At 44.5% G+C, this 15,350-nt stretch overlaps 1 protein-coding gene across 2 annotated transcripts in view; it reads right to left on the bottom strand.

Annotated features, from left to right (window-relative positions):
• LOC139423200 (DEAD (Asp-Glu-Ala-Asp) box polypeptide 10) overlaps positions 1 to 15,350 on the bottom strand; it is a 62,998-nt gene that overhangs the window by 41,738 nt on the left and 5,910 nt on the right. For both annotated transcript variants that reach the window (XM_071174929.1, XM_071174930.1), the window contains exons 9-11: positions 14,950 to 15,034; positions 11,915 to 12,016; positions 312 to 399 (exon numbers count right to left, since the gene is read on the bottom strand). In XM_071174929.1, the coding sequence (XP_071031030.1) occupies positions 312 to 399; positions 11,915 to 12,016; positions 14,950 to 15,034 (275 nt within the window). The remainder of the gene's footprint in view (positions 1 to 311; positions 400 to 11,914; positions 12,017 to 14,949; positions 15,035 to 15,350) is intronic.

The raw sequence follows: 15,350 nt of genomic DNA on the forward strand, positions 1-15,350 counted from the left end.
AATACATTTCCATGCGTAGTCTTCAAAATGGTAGACTAAAACAGAGGAGGCAAACGTTGAACTGGAATGCAAAAACGCACACAGAAGTTGACAAGATCCACTGGCACGACATGTTTTTACTGTCCCCGGGCCAGTGGGCCATCGTTAATGTCGGACCCTGCATTATCATCCCGGTGACAACTCTGGATGTTATAAGCACTATGGCTGAAAATAACTCCTGTCCTGGAAAGCTAATGGCTTGACCCCTGATCCATCCCAATCCTGTAATGGTCTCGCCCCCCCTGCCCTTACCCCCCTCCCAGGATACTGACCCTCTGTGCTCGCTCCTTCTGTTCCTTCTCCTGGGCCAGGAAAGCCTCCAGCTTCTGCTGCACGCTCGTCAGCTTCTCTGGGTTCACCCTGGCAACAAGAAAATACTTTGTGAATCCACAAATCACATTTGTAAAATCTATTCAAAAAAAGGTCACAGATGCATGGACACGCTCATGGAAAAAACAATTTTTTAAACCCCCCCCTCCCCACACAGGTTATTAGTGGTCCGTAACAAAACTTGCCATTCATATCAAAAGGTCATATATTTGCACACGTGATGAGCCTGAAAACAGTTGCCCTATCATCATTATCATATTGGACAAGAGATAATTTCAGCCCCCCAAAAACAGTCAAAGCTATTTAGGTCACAGCATGTCATATCTAGCATTAGCTCCTTCGTTGAAAAAGCTAGCCCAGCTAAGTCCATTTGTAGCACTGTGATGGATGGACTTCTTCTCTGTCAAGGTCTAGTGGCCCTCTGTGCCAGGCAGCTTTGCGTGAGAGAAGGGGCACATCTAAAATGTCAATTTTCCTCTCCATTGCCCACCTCAGTGTCACAGAGGCAACAGGAGACTGAAGGGGAATCGTATAGTGGGGATGACATGGAAATGAGCAACTGTCCACCCTAACTGTCCAATGACAACATTAACAACCAGTCAGGCTGAAATAAGGATGTTCTTTGTTTTGAGGTAAAAACAAAGATTGCATTCCAATTCCCTACCCCTTAGCTCAAAGTGTGTACTTGCTCACTACACTTGATCCCTCCCCTAATAGATTTAGAAGCCATTGGTTGGGTGTTAGCATAAACCAGAGTGAGTTCCCACAATATTTATTACACCAGTCCATCAATGAGGGGAAGTGAATGAGTGCCAACTTCGGGGAAAATTAAATCAACCCGTCTAGAGCATATTAGCTGTCAGGTCTTTTGGAAGTCAGGGAGAGTTCATAAAAAAGACACTCGTAGGTTAATTGGGGGGCACTCACTATTGTCCATCTTTCAGAGTACGGCTGCACAATGCACTTCCCTCTCCAGAATGCACTCTCTCCAGCCATTTTGTGCACATTCATTGTTTCGTAACTTCATTGTGTAAGTTGTTTGCGTTTGATTGTTAGTGTCTATCAATTCCCTATTACATATATCACCAGTAGTACATTTACTGTTAATTCCTATAAATTCTAATCTAAAAAATGTTTGTTTGGTTACGGTAATGTGTTAATGCGTTCAATATAATATTATTCCAGTCTTATCATTCTCATTGTCAGAGTGGACAATGTCATGATACTTATTATGGCATTATTAAAGATATTGATATAGGTTTGACTACAGTGTCGACAATGGAGTAGTCAATGCTGTTTTCTGTGTAGCTAAGACCAAGTTTAACACCTGCTTAAATTCTTTAATCATACCTGTATGTCATGGGTGCCTGACTTTGAATAAAAGTGGTGGTTCACACACTGTTGGGGGGGTCTGGAGATCCAGTTTTTCTGACTAGAATACTAATCTACCACCTTCCCTCAAAGTCCCACCCACAGTGATTGATTGACGTCTGAAATCCTACCAACGCTTTGACACAAACATCCTGCCCCCTCCACAGTGATTGATTGACAGGTCAAACTGTTAAAGGGATGGTTCACCCAAATTACAAAATTACGCTGTTTTCCTTACCTAACTGTCCACAGCAGCTGAGACAATTAAATACAATTTCAAGAAACAAACAGAATTTGAATGACTGAAAATGCATGAATTCAAAGGTCATGACTTTCTACTCAATACCACAACTCAGTACCAATCTGGGAGGTAAAGTCAGTCAAGTCCTCAATAATTTAGCTTTGTCTTTTGGATGGCATCAAGGCATAATAATGTACTAGAGGCCACCAAAATAGAGCTTGTTCGTCAACAAACAAACAAAATTCTCAAACCCCTCAGCCCGGAACTCCCTCGCTGGCTACTTTTTCTATTTGGCTGGTGGAAAACACTGCTATAGGGCTAGGTTACAGGTAACCTACGGAAGGCTTGGTTTGTAATAATATGAAACAGAAACCAAGCAATTTTTACAGGAAAATAAGTTCTAAATACAAGGTTTACCAGCATCATCTCATCTCTCGATGATGAGCATACGGACATGTAGCCTAAACTGACATTTTTTAGACGGCTAAAATTATGTAGGCCTAACTTCGGGTTGACCCCCCTCCATTTAGTTGACTAAATGTTTGGTCGATAGGCTGTTGGTTTTTCATAAACGGCTACTGCTTTGGACACAACACTGGTTGTGAGAGTATTTCTTAGGCCTACAGTAATGTGTGAAGATAATGTGTCTTGGGTATAAATGTTAAATGTTGAGTCAAGAAGGGGAGTGTGGCTTAGATGCACAAGTCACGCGTTTCAGGAATGCGTTCTCTCCCGCCAATTGGTGCGCATTCAGTAGTAAATCTCCAGTAGTAAATGTACCATTAATTCCCATCATTTCTAATCTACAATGTTTATTTGGTTATGCTTACTTATATTAATGCATTACATGTATTATTACAGTCATTCTCATTGTCGGAGTGGACACGTTGTTCACAGAGCTCACAACCTGTTACACTTGTGAGAAAAGGTCTTGATTCTCATGAACAGAGATCTTTAGGTTCCTTTGGCAGGTGACCAAAAGGTCACTGACAGAGCTTCAGAGTTCCTCTGTGGGGATGGGAGAACCTTCCAGACGGACAACCATCTCTGCAGCACACCAGACAGAAGCCACTCCTCAGTAAAAGGCACGACAAACCGCTTGAGGTTGGCCAAAAGGAAATTAAAGGACTCTCAGACCACGAGAAACAAGATTATGATGAAACCAAGATTGAACTCGATAATTGAAAAAAAAGAATAGCCAATCAGCTTTGCTATGAATGGTCCTGGCTCACCAACAACAACAAAAAAGTCAAGGGAAGCCCGTTTGGATTTGGCTTCAGACCAATTACATCACAAGCCAAACGTCATTATTGACAGAAAAAAACAAATTGTTGCGTCTCATTGTGTTGTTGTCCTCCAGTGGCTAGAATCATCCCTTTCATAAATTAGCCATGGATGGAGATAGGGATTTGGACTTGAGGTTTTACTTCATTCTCCGTACTGGCCAATGATTATAAGAGCAATTCTAATCCAAATATAAATTCATACATTGTACCCCTGGCCTGAGAGGATGGAGGTTCAATATGTAGCATGATAATGTTAACTAGCTGGCCTGGTGTATTGTTGCCCCTGAAAGGAAGTTAAACTAGAGAAAGTATTTTAGACAGATAGACTAGGACAACAAAAACTAAAAGCGCGTACTGTATGACAGTCAGAAACCGCTTGGGCTTCCGAGTGGTGCAGCGATCTAAGGCACCAATTCCAGGCTGTATCACAGCTGGCCGTGATCGGGAGTCCCATAGGGCAGCGCAAAATAGGCCCAGCGTCGTTAGGGTTTCGCCGGGGTAGGCCGTCTTTGTAAATAAGAATTTGTTCGTAACTTTTATTTTTTTTATTTCAACTTTATTTAACCGGGTAGGCTAGTTGAGAACAAGTTCTCATTTACAACTGCGACCTAGCCAAGATAAAGCAAAGCAGTTCGAAACACATACAACAGCACAAAGTTACACATGGAATAAACAAATATGCAGTTAATAATACAGTAGAAAAAGTATATATACAGTGTGTGCAAATGAGTTAAGGCAATAAATAGGCCATGGTGGCGAGGTAATAACGATATAGCAATTAAACACTGGAGAGATTGATGTCCAGAAAAATAATGTGCAAGTAAAGATACTGTGGTGCAAAGGAGCAAAATAAATAAATACAGTATGGGGATGAGGTAGTTTGGTGGGGTATTTATAGATGGGCTATGTACAGGTGCAATGATCTGTGATCTGCTCTGACAGCTCACAACCGACTTGCCTAGTTAAATAAAAGGTTGAATAAAAAATAAATTAAAACAGGGGAGGATGGCACTGGTGTTTCTCTACAAGTAGGGTGAGTCAACATGTATTTTTCTACTACAGAAATCAGTACCATGGACAGCCACATCAGATTTAGCTTATGTTGATTGGACTAAATAGTTTTTGCCATCTTTTAGTTGTCACTGTACTAGACTAAGCATAGATGTTTAAGATGATGTTGAAATGGTGCTGGAATAGTGGAGGCAGCTCCTGTTTTCTATGTGACCTGCAGTAACTCTCCGTGGTTTGAAATCAATAGTTGTTTAGTTGTCTAAAAAAAACATTGGAAACATTACCTTGCTTGACCATGCTGTAGGTCTTGTAACTGTTTGTTACATGCAATATGATTTGTGGACTCCCACGGACAGATGTTGCTCTCCAGTTTTGTGATGAAACAAAGGTGTGGTTGAATATATGATTTTCTCGGCCTTTGCATATACAGTGCGGAGAACAAGTATTTGATACACTGCCGATTTTGCAGGTTTTCCTACTTACAAAGCATGTACGGTCTGTAATTTTTATCATAGGTACACTTCAACTGTGAGAGACGGAATCTAAAACAAAAATCTAGAAAATCACATTGTATGATTAAGTAAATCATTTGCCTTTTATTGCATGACATAAGTATTTGATCACCTACCAATCAGTAAGAATTCCGGCTCTCACAGACCTGTTAGTTTTTAACTTTTTATGGCTGCAGGGGCAGTATTGAGTAGCTTGGATGAAAAGGTGCCCATTGTAAACAGCCAGCTTCTCAGTCTCAGTTGCTAATATATGCATATTAGTAGTAGTATTGGATAGAAAACACTCTGAAGTTTCCAAAACTGTCAAAATATTGTATGTGAGTATAACAGAACATTAGAGGCGAAACCCTGAGGAAAATCAAAACAGGAAGTGGCTCCTATTTTGAAAACTCCATGTTCCATAGCCTCCCGTTGCTGGATTTAAAGGGATATGAACCAGATTCCTTTTCCTATCGCTTCCTCAAGGTGTCAACAGTCTTCAGACATAGTTAAAGGCTTTTATTTTGAAAAATGAACCAGAACGATAACATTGCATCAAGTGGTCACATGAGTTTTGCTCGCGCAATAGAGTTTGGATAGGTATTGCTTTTCCCTCTCCTACTGTGAAAGACATTTGCGGTTGATATATTATCGATTATATATTTTTAAAACAACCTGAGGATTGATTATAAAAAAGTTTGACATGTTTCTGTGGACATTATGGAAACTATTTGGAATTTTTGTCTGCGTTTTCATGACCGCTCTTTCCTGTGGATTTCTGAACATAACGCGCCAAACAAACGGAGGTGTTTGGATATAAAAATAATCTTAATGGAACAAAAGGAACATTTGTTGTGTAACTGGGAGTCTCGTGAGTGAAAACATCCGAAGATCAAACTTCCTGATGCTAAGTGTACTTAATGTTTTGTCGTGCGATCGATAAACTTACACAAACGCTTGGATTGCTTTCGCTGTAAAGCATAATTTCAAAATCTGACACGAAAGGTGAATTAACAAAAGGCTCAAATGTGTTTTCCTATATTGCACTTGTAATTCTAACTTCCGGCGCCGACAGAGATGGCCGCCTCGCTTCACGTTCCTAGGAAACTATGCAGTTTTTTGTTTTTTTTACGTGTTATTTCTTACATTGGTACCCCAGGTCATCTTAGGTTTCATTACATACAGTCGAGAAGAACTACTGAACATAAGAGCAGCGTCAACTCACCATCAGTACGACCAAGAATATGACTTTCGCGAAGCGGATCCTGTGTTCTGCCTTTCACCCAGGACAACGGAATGGATCCCAGCCGGCGACCCAAAAAAACTACTTCGTAAATGGGGGAAACGAAGCGGTCTTCTGGTCAGACTCCGGAGACGGGCACATCGTGCACCACTCCCTAGCATTCTTCTCGCCAATGTCCAGTCTCTTGACAACAAGGTTGATGAAATCCGAGCAAGGGTAGCATTCCAGAGGGACATCAGAAACTGTAATGTTCTTTGCTTCACGGAAACATGGCTCACTGGAGAGAAGCTATCGGAGTCGGTGCAGCCAGCTGGTTTCTCCACGCATCGCGCCGACAGAAACAAACATCTTTCTGGTACGAAGAGGGGTGGGGGCGTATGCTTCATGGTTAACGTGACGTGGTGTGGCCACAACAACATACAGGAACTCAAGTCCTTCTGTTCACCTGATTTAGAATTCCTCACAATCAAATGTCGACCGCATTATCTACCAAGGGAATTCTCTTCGATTATAATCACAGCCGTATATATTCCCCCCCAAACAGACACATTGATGGCTCTGAACAAACTTTATTTGACTCTTTGCAAACTGGAATCCATATATCCGGAGGCTGCATTCATTGTAGCTGGGGATTTTAACAAGGCTAATCTGAAAACAAGACTCCCTAAATTGTATCAGCATATCGATTGCGCAACCAGGGCTGGAAAAACTTTGGATCATTGCTATTCTAACTTTCGCGACGCATATAAGGCCCTGCCCCGCTCTCCTTTCGGAAAAGCTGACCACGACTCCATTTTGTTGATCCCTGCTTACAGACAGAAACTAAAACAAGAAGCTCCCGCGCTGAGGTCTGTTCAACGCTGGTCCGACCAATCTGATTCCACACTCCAAGACTGCTTCCATCACGTGGACTGGGATATGTTTCGTATTGCGTCAGACAACAACATTGACGAATACGCTGATTCGGTGAGCGAGTTCATTAGAACGTGCGTTGAAGATGTCGTTCCCATAGCAACGATTAAAACATTCCCAAACCAGAAACCATGGATTGATGGCAGCATTCGCGTGAAACTGAAAGCGCGAACCACTGCTTTTAATCAGGGCAAGGTGACCGGAAACATGACCGAATACAAACAGTGTAACTATTCCCTCCGCAAGGCAATCAAACAAGCTAAGCGTCAGTATAGAGACAAAGTAGAATCTCAATTCAACGGCTCAGACACAAGAGGTATGTGGCAGGGTCTACAGTCAATCACGGATTACAAAAAGAAAACCAGCCCCGTCACGGACCAGGATGTCTTGTTCCCAGGCAGACTAAATAACTTTTTTGCCCGCTTTGAGGACAATACAGTGCCACTGACACAGCCCGCAACTAAAACATGCAGACTATCCTTCACTGCAGCCGACGTGAGGAAAACATTTAAACGTGTCAACCCTCGCAAGGCTGAAGGCCCAGACGGCATCCCTAGCCGCGCCCTCAGAGCATGCGCAGACCAGCTGGCTGGTGTGTTTACGGACATATTCAATCAATCCCTATCCCAGTCTGTTGTTCCCACATGCTTCAAGAGGGCCACCATTGTTCCTGTTCCCAAGAAAGCTAAGGTAACTGAGCTAAACGACTACCGCCCCGTAGCACTCACTTCCGTCATCATGAAGTGCTTTGAGAGACTAGTCAAGGACCATATCACCTCCACCCTACCTGACACACTAGACCCACTCCAATTTGCTTACCGCCCAAATAGGTTCGCAGACGATGCAATCTCAACCACACTGCACACTGCCCTAACCCATCTGGACAAGAGGAATACCTATGTGAGAATGCTGTTCATCGACTACAGCTCGGCATTTAACACCATAGTGCCCTCCAAGCTCGTCATCAAGCTCGAGACCCTGGGTCTCGATCCCGCCCTGTGCAACTGGGTACTGGACTTCCTGACGGGCCGCCCCCAGGTGGTGAGGGTAGGCAACAACATCTCCACCCTGCTGATCCTCAACACTGGGGCCCCACAAGGGTACGTTCTGAGCCCTCTCCTGTACTCCCTGTTCACCCACGACTGCGTGGCCACGCACGCCTCCGACTCAATCATCAAGTTTGCGGACGACACAACAGTGGTAGGCTTGATTACCAACAACGACGAGACGGCCTACAGGGAGGAGGTGAGGGCCCTCGGAGTGGTGTCAGGAAAATAACCTCACACTCAACGTCAACAAAACTAAGGAGATGATTGTGGACTTCAGGAAACAGCGGAGGGAACACCCCCCTATCCACATCGATGGAACCGTAGTGGAGAGGGTAGTAAGTTTTAAGTTCCTCGGCGTACACATCACAGACAAACTGAATTGGTCCACCCACACAGACAGCATCGTGAAGAAGGCGCAGTAGCGCCTCCTCAACCTCAGGAGGCTGAAGAAATTCGGCTTGTCACCAAAAGCACTCACAAACTTCTACAGATGCACAATCGAGAGCATCCTGTCGGGCTGTATCACCCACCGCCTGGTACGGCAACTGCTCCGCCCACAACCGTAAGGCTCTCCAGAGGGTAGTGAGGTCTGCACAACGCATCACCGGGGGCAAACTACCTGCCCTCCAGGACACCTACACCACCCGATGTCACAGGAAGGCCAAAAAGATCATGAAGAACAAGAACCACGCGAGCCACTGCCTGTTCACCCCGCTATCATCCAGAAGGCGAGGTCAGTACAGGTGCATCAAAGCTGGGACCGAGAGACTGAAAAACAGCTTCTATCTCAAGGCCATCAGACTGTTAAACAGCCACCACTAACATTGAGTGGCTGCTGCCAACACACTGACTCAACTCCAGCCACTTTAATAATGGGATTTGATGGGAAATTATGTAAAATATATCATTAGCCACTTTAAACAATGCTACCTAATATAATGTTTACATACCCTACATTATTCATCTCATATGTATATGTATATAATGTACTCTATATCATCTACTGCATCTTTATGTAATACATGTATCACTAGCCACTAACTATGCCACTTTGTTTACATACTCATCTCATATGTATATACTGCACTCAATACCATCTACTGTATCTTGCCTATGCCGCTCTGTACCATCACTCATTCATATATCTTTATGTACATATTCTTTATCCCCTTACACTTGTGTCCATAAGGTAGTAGTTTTGGAATTGTTAGCTAGATTACTTGTTGGTTATTACTGCATTGTCGGAACTAGAAGCACAGGCATTTCGCTACACTCGCATTAACATCTGCTAACCATGTGTATGTGACAAATACAATTTTATTTGATTTGATTTCATGAATATAACAATTTTTAGTAATATTTATTGAATGTAGCGCTATGCTATTCAGCGGTTGTTGATGACACTTATCCCGTTAGTGGGATTGCAGCCATAACAAGTTAAGAAGCCCTCCTGCTCTCCACTCATTACCTGTATTAACTGCACCCGTTTGAACTCGTTACTTGTATAAAAGACACCTGTCCACACACTCAATCAAACAGACTCCAACCTCTCCACAATGGCCAAGACCAGAGAGCTGTGTAAGGACATCAGGGATAAAATTGTAGACCTGCACAAGGCTGGGATGGGCTACAGGACAATAGGCAAGCAGCTTGGTGAAAAGGCAACAACTGTTGGCGCAATTATTAGAAAATGGAAGAAGTTCAAGATGATGGTCAATCACCCTCGGTCTGGGGCTCCATGCAAGATCTCACCTCGTGGGGCATCAATGATCATGAGGAAGGTGAGGGATCAGCCCAGAACTACACAGCAGGACCTGGTCAATGACCTGAAGAGAGCTGGGACCACAGTCTCAAAGAAAACAATTAGTAACACACTACGTATTGCCCAGCGACAGCCCCGAAACCTGAAGGATCTGGAGAAGGTCTGTATGGAGGAGTGGGCCAAAATCCCTGCTGCAGTGTGTGCAACCCTGGTCAAGAACTACAGGAAACGTATGATCTCTGTAATTGCAAACAAAGGTTTCTGTACCAAATATTAAGTTCTGCTTTTCTGATGTATCAAATACTTTTGTCATGCAATACAATGCAAATTAATTACTTAAAAATCATATGATGTGATTTTCTGGATTTTTGTTTTAGATTCCGTCTCTCACAGTTGAAGTGTACCTATGATGAAAATTACAGACCTCTACATGCAAAAAACCTGCAAAATCGGCAGTGTATCAAATACTTGTTCTCCCCACTGTATATATCAGTGTCAAAGCATATGAACCAACAGGTTATCGAGCAAACAACTAAATTATCACAACACGTTTTTACCCCCTGGATTGGCTTCCCCGGTGATTTTACCCACGTAACACTAGTGGTCCAGAGCTCACTGGAGCTGGAAACGCAGTGTTTTAAGTTTGTTGCAGACAGGCAAGTAGAGAGACAAATGTGACAGAAAGAACATGAACAAACCTCCATGCAAAGCCATGTGATTTACAGGATATTTTCTACCTGCAGAGTTTGTATTTGTTGGCTTTATGTATGCTATTTTTACCTAGTTGGCAATAGAACAAAAAATATGTTATTACATTTTTTAAAATAAAAATCTTGATCTCTGGCTCCTCCGCGTGTCATTTGTGTCTCTTAATTTCATCAAACAGCGCGCTTAAAGCACCAGACAAGCTCAGCGCATAGAGCCGATTGATTTTATTACAACACAGGGTGTTGATTTGTTCATGTTTATTAATACAAGGATTCCAGCAGCATAAGGGCAGTGTGTTGTGGCTGGATAGCTTGCGTCACATCCATCCCATGACCAGTGTTACCGCTGAGACCTGCTTTTCGTCGGTCTTAAATCTTCCGATATGTGCTGCGAGAAATTGTCACTTTTGCGCCTGTTTTCAAGGGTTCACCTCAAATATTGCCTCCCCTCCCACCTCAGCGCAAGCGAGCCAATATTACACAGGTATACTGCTTAACCTGGCGCATGGGGTGGAGAACACAAGTGCGCCAGTTTCTACATGCTGAAATATATCTCGATGTGTGAGTAATATTATTGTATGTTATACAGCACCTTGGGGATGAGAACCGCTTTATAAAAATTAATTTTCCTTCTAATTATTTTTGTGCAAGTGTGAAAAAGAGTGATATGTGTGTGTGTGTGTGTGTGTGTAAACAAATGTGTGCATGTGGAAGAGAGTGTGTGTGTGTGTATATGTGCTGTGGGGGCATCAAGCTGGGTCTGCTGCTTATCAGCATTTAGCCAGAGGGGCTTAGGCCTGGTGTCCTCTGATGGCAGAGCCAGTCTCTCTCTCTCACACACACCATACACACAATTGGCCCATTTACTGCATCGCTCACAGCCCCTCAGCTCCCCCCAAATCCACTCAGTCTCTCCCCGTCTCACACACAACTCCAACAAACAGGACATCAGGCCCCTCGTTATTACAACTTACTGTGACAACAAGTAACTGATGGTGTCAGGCACACACAGCGGACAGGACAAGGGGACAGGTTCGACATCTATATAGCATCTATATAGCACGCACCTACAACATATTAGAACTACCAGACACAATATGAGGTTGTTTCAGAATCAGAAATGTGAGGAAAATCAGCTGGCTCACTTGATGGCCATGCCTGCTTTGTGAAATCTCCCCCCATCTGTCCAATGCATCTGGTAAGGTGAAATATTATTTTGAAGCATATGGTATTATGTAGAACATTCTCACAGGGCCTCTGTTTGTTTATTTATTTTTTATTTTTTGGGGGGGGGGGGATGAAAGAGCATGTGGGAAGATGGAGTTAAGGGAATAAAGCTCTAAAACAGTAAGAGACAAAACAAACTACAAGACCACCTCCTGTTCTGTATTAATTCCTCACATACAGAAGATCTCCACAGCCAACAGCCTTCCCAGTCCCAGTGAAATACAAGAGGTTGTAGGTGAACTCACTGAATTCTGTTGATGGGGACTTTCTTCTCCTGGAGCTGAGATAGCATGTCCTTCTCTTCTGAAGGCAGCAGGACAAGCAGAGCCTCTCCTCCCTCCTTATACCTATTCGGGAAAAAACAATTGCATTCTTATTTGGGCTGGCGCAATTATTGTGTAACCAGCTTTTCATATTTACATGAAGTGGGTAAAGTTGGCACTCATTTTACGAGCAGAGCGGCACTTGGGATGAGAAGGTTCATTTCCAGAAGTTCCAAGCGGTCAGCACCTTTTTTTGGGGGGACAGGCGTGTCACCAAAGCTGTGTGGTATTCATTAGGTATGTCGTAGGTAATTTTAAAAAATGCATTAAAGGCGAAAAATGCCAATTATGACAATAACCGTGGCCATTTGCACAACAATTAATCGTTACCCCAAATTCCATAATCGTCACATCCCTAATTCTTATTTTATTTCCTAAATGTATGAATACGTTGCAATTGGCCAATAGTGCAGAGGAGTGGGTGTAATAATGTAAAATAATGATACGGCTCAAACTCAAATGCGTACATAACTTGTGCAATCAATCTGCAAAATCTGCACAGTTAATGGTACGCTTCTTACGATCATGAACGACTCCTTTGTATGGTTTCGTGAACAAGTTAGAGGCACAGGGAGACAGATGGGGTGCAAGAGGAAGAGAGAGGTGGCAGAGAGCTACGTTCCTCCTCACACCAAGAGGAGCTGTGAAATACATGCAGTCAGACAGAGAGAGAGAGAGATATTACCTCAACTAAGGAACCCCCTTTATATAGCCTCGTGGATATTTTACTGCTGCTGTTTAATTAATTTGATACTTTTATTTTCAATTTCGAGAGAGAGAGAGAGAGAGAGAGAGCAAACACACAAGTGAGAGCGCGTGCGAGAGAGCAAGAGAGAGAGCGAGCAGGAGAGAGAGCGAGAGAGAGCGAGCAGGAAGGAGAGAGAGCGAGCAGGAAGGAGAGAGAGCGAGCAGGAAGGAGAGAGAGCAAGCAGGAAGGAGAGAGAGCAAGCAGGAAGGAGAGAGAGCAAGCAGGAAGGAGAGAGAGCAAGCAGGAAGGAGAGAGAGCAAGCAGGAAGGAGAGAGAGCAAGCAGGAGAGAGAGAGAGCAAGCAGGAGAGAGAGAGAGCAAGCAGGAGAGAGAGAGAGCAAGCAGGAGAGAGAGAGAGCAAGCAGGAGAGAGAGAGAGCAAGCAGGAGAGAGAGCGAGAGCGCGAGCGAGAGAGCGCAAGCAGGAGAGAGAGCGAGAGCGCGAGCGAGAGAGCGCAAGCAGGAGAGCGAGCGAGAGAGCGCAAGCAGGAGAGCGAGCGAGAGAGCGCAAGCAGGAGAGCGAGCGAGAGAGCGCAAGCAGGAGAGCGAGCGAGAGAGCGCAAGCAGGAGAGCGAGCGAGAGAGCGCAAGCAGGAGAGCGAGCGAGAGAGCGCAAGCAGGAGAGCGAGCGAGAGAGCGCAAGCAGGAGAGCGAGCGAGAGAGCGCAAGCAGGAGAGCGAGCGAGAGAGCGCAAGCAGGAGAGCGAGCGAGAGAGCGCAAGCAGGAGAGCGAGCGAGAGAGCGCAAGCAGGAGAGCGAGCGAGAGAGCGCAAGCAGGAGAGCGAGCGAGAGAGCGCAAGCAGGAGAGCGAGCGAGCAAGCAGGAGAGCGAGCGAGAGCAAGCAGGAGAGCGAGCGAGAGCAAGCAGGAGAGCGAGCGAGAGCAAGCAGGAGAGCGAGCGAGAGCAAGCAGGAGAGCGAGCGAGAGCAAGCAGGAGAGCGAGCGAGAGCAAGCAGGAGACCGAGCGATAGCGAACGAGAGCGAGCGGGCGAGAGCGAGACTACAGTCCTGGTTGGTAGAGTGCACATGATGAGCACTTGGCCTTCCTTCAAACTCACTGACTCCCAAAATGGAATAACACCAGGCAGCTAGGGGACATCTCACTCCAACAGCAGCAGGATGCTGAAAGCCTCCCAACATATACAAATGGCTGATTGCAATAAGCCCAGAAAGGATTACCCTTCAGTCCTGTCACGCCACACAAAAGAACCGACACGCAAGAGGTTTGTCAAGGGGTACGGCAACACAAAAGCAAAAAAAAATTAGAGGTTTTAGCAGCTCACTAATCACCGTGGCAGCGCAGCGGCTCGAAGCACATCCTGTCTGCTTAAGATGCACATTGCGGCTGTCGGAAAGTGTGCTGCACAGAGCGCCATAGAAGCAAAGCACACTAATATCCGTTGTTTTCCTGTCTCAGACACACACTCCCTCTCATTTTCACACTGATGCAATTACCGGGTGCTACCGGTGAGAGATCACATACAGCCCCATGAGTCAGCACTGCAGTTGGCAAACATGGCCAAAGCTGAGAGATATTCCCCCCACTACACTACTGCTCCCAAGTGTTATCCAAAGGAAGTTCAGTTTACACAACACTGTACCAACCGGAGGTAAACATGGTTTGTACCACGTGGCCAATGAACTGCATGTTCAGAATCAACATAGCTGGATGCAAGTTCTCTGCTCAAGCTATTTTTTCTCTCTATCAGCACTGCAAATGGTACCAACTCACCATTGTACTAGCAGAGAACAATACCCCACAGCATCATAGTAGGTAGCTCTGGATTTTGGAACACATTTGAAAGCCAGGCTGATAAAATGTGTGTCTATAATGACTGTGTGAGGCTGTAGGCTTCGGGGAGAGATAGCGTGAGAGGTGGAACATACAACAACACTGCCATCTAGTGAGTAGGTCAACCAACTGTTGAGAGGAGAGATTGTGAGATGATGCGATAGGATAATGGCTCGACTTTGAAGGAACCTGCAACTGTTGCACACCGTACAATAACTATAATGGTGGCTTGTTGTGGGTACATGTGTAAATGGCAGTGTCCCCGTAAGATTCAGTAGTACTACACGGTGATAACTTCACTTTAATACTACTGTTGGAGAAACATAGTATTTTCAGGAGGTATGTATAGACTCACTATGCATAGACTGCAAACACAGTCAATGTCTTTCCTTTCACTCTAGGTCCAGTTAAGAGGGTTATTACCTGGCGGTTCGTCCCACTCTGTGGATGTATGTGTTGGCATCCTCTGGACAGTCAAACTGCAACACCCAGTTCACGGCAGGGAAGTCTGCAAAGTGGGAGGAGAAAACGGAATTATTATTATTCACCACAAGCAACAACCTTTTGGCTCTAGTGTCAGAGCAGTACATATTTATTTAATTTTAGGGTTCGTGTTTGAGCTGTGCCTCAAAATGTAATCTTTGTCACTACTGACTAGAGACATCCAGACAGTCTGTAGAGTAGCATCTCTGTCCCTACTGACTGGAGACATCCAGACAGTCTGTAGAGTAGCATCTCTGTCCCTACTGACTAGAGACATCCAGACAGTCTGTAGAGTAGCATCTCTGTCCCTACTGACTAGAGACATCCAGACAGTCTGTAGA

This window comes from Oncorhynchus clarkii, chromosome 12 (assembly GCF_045791955.1).
Source record: "Oncorhynchus clarkii lewisi isolate Uvic-CL-2024 chromosome 12, UVic_Ocla_1.0, whole genome shotgun sequence".
NCBI lineage: Eukaryota > Metazoa > Chordata > Actinopteri > Salmoniformes > Salmonidae > Oncorhynchus > Oncorhynchus clarkii.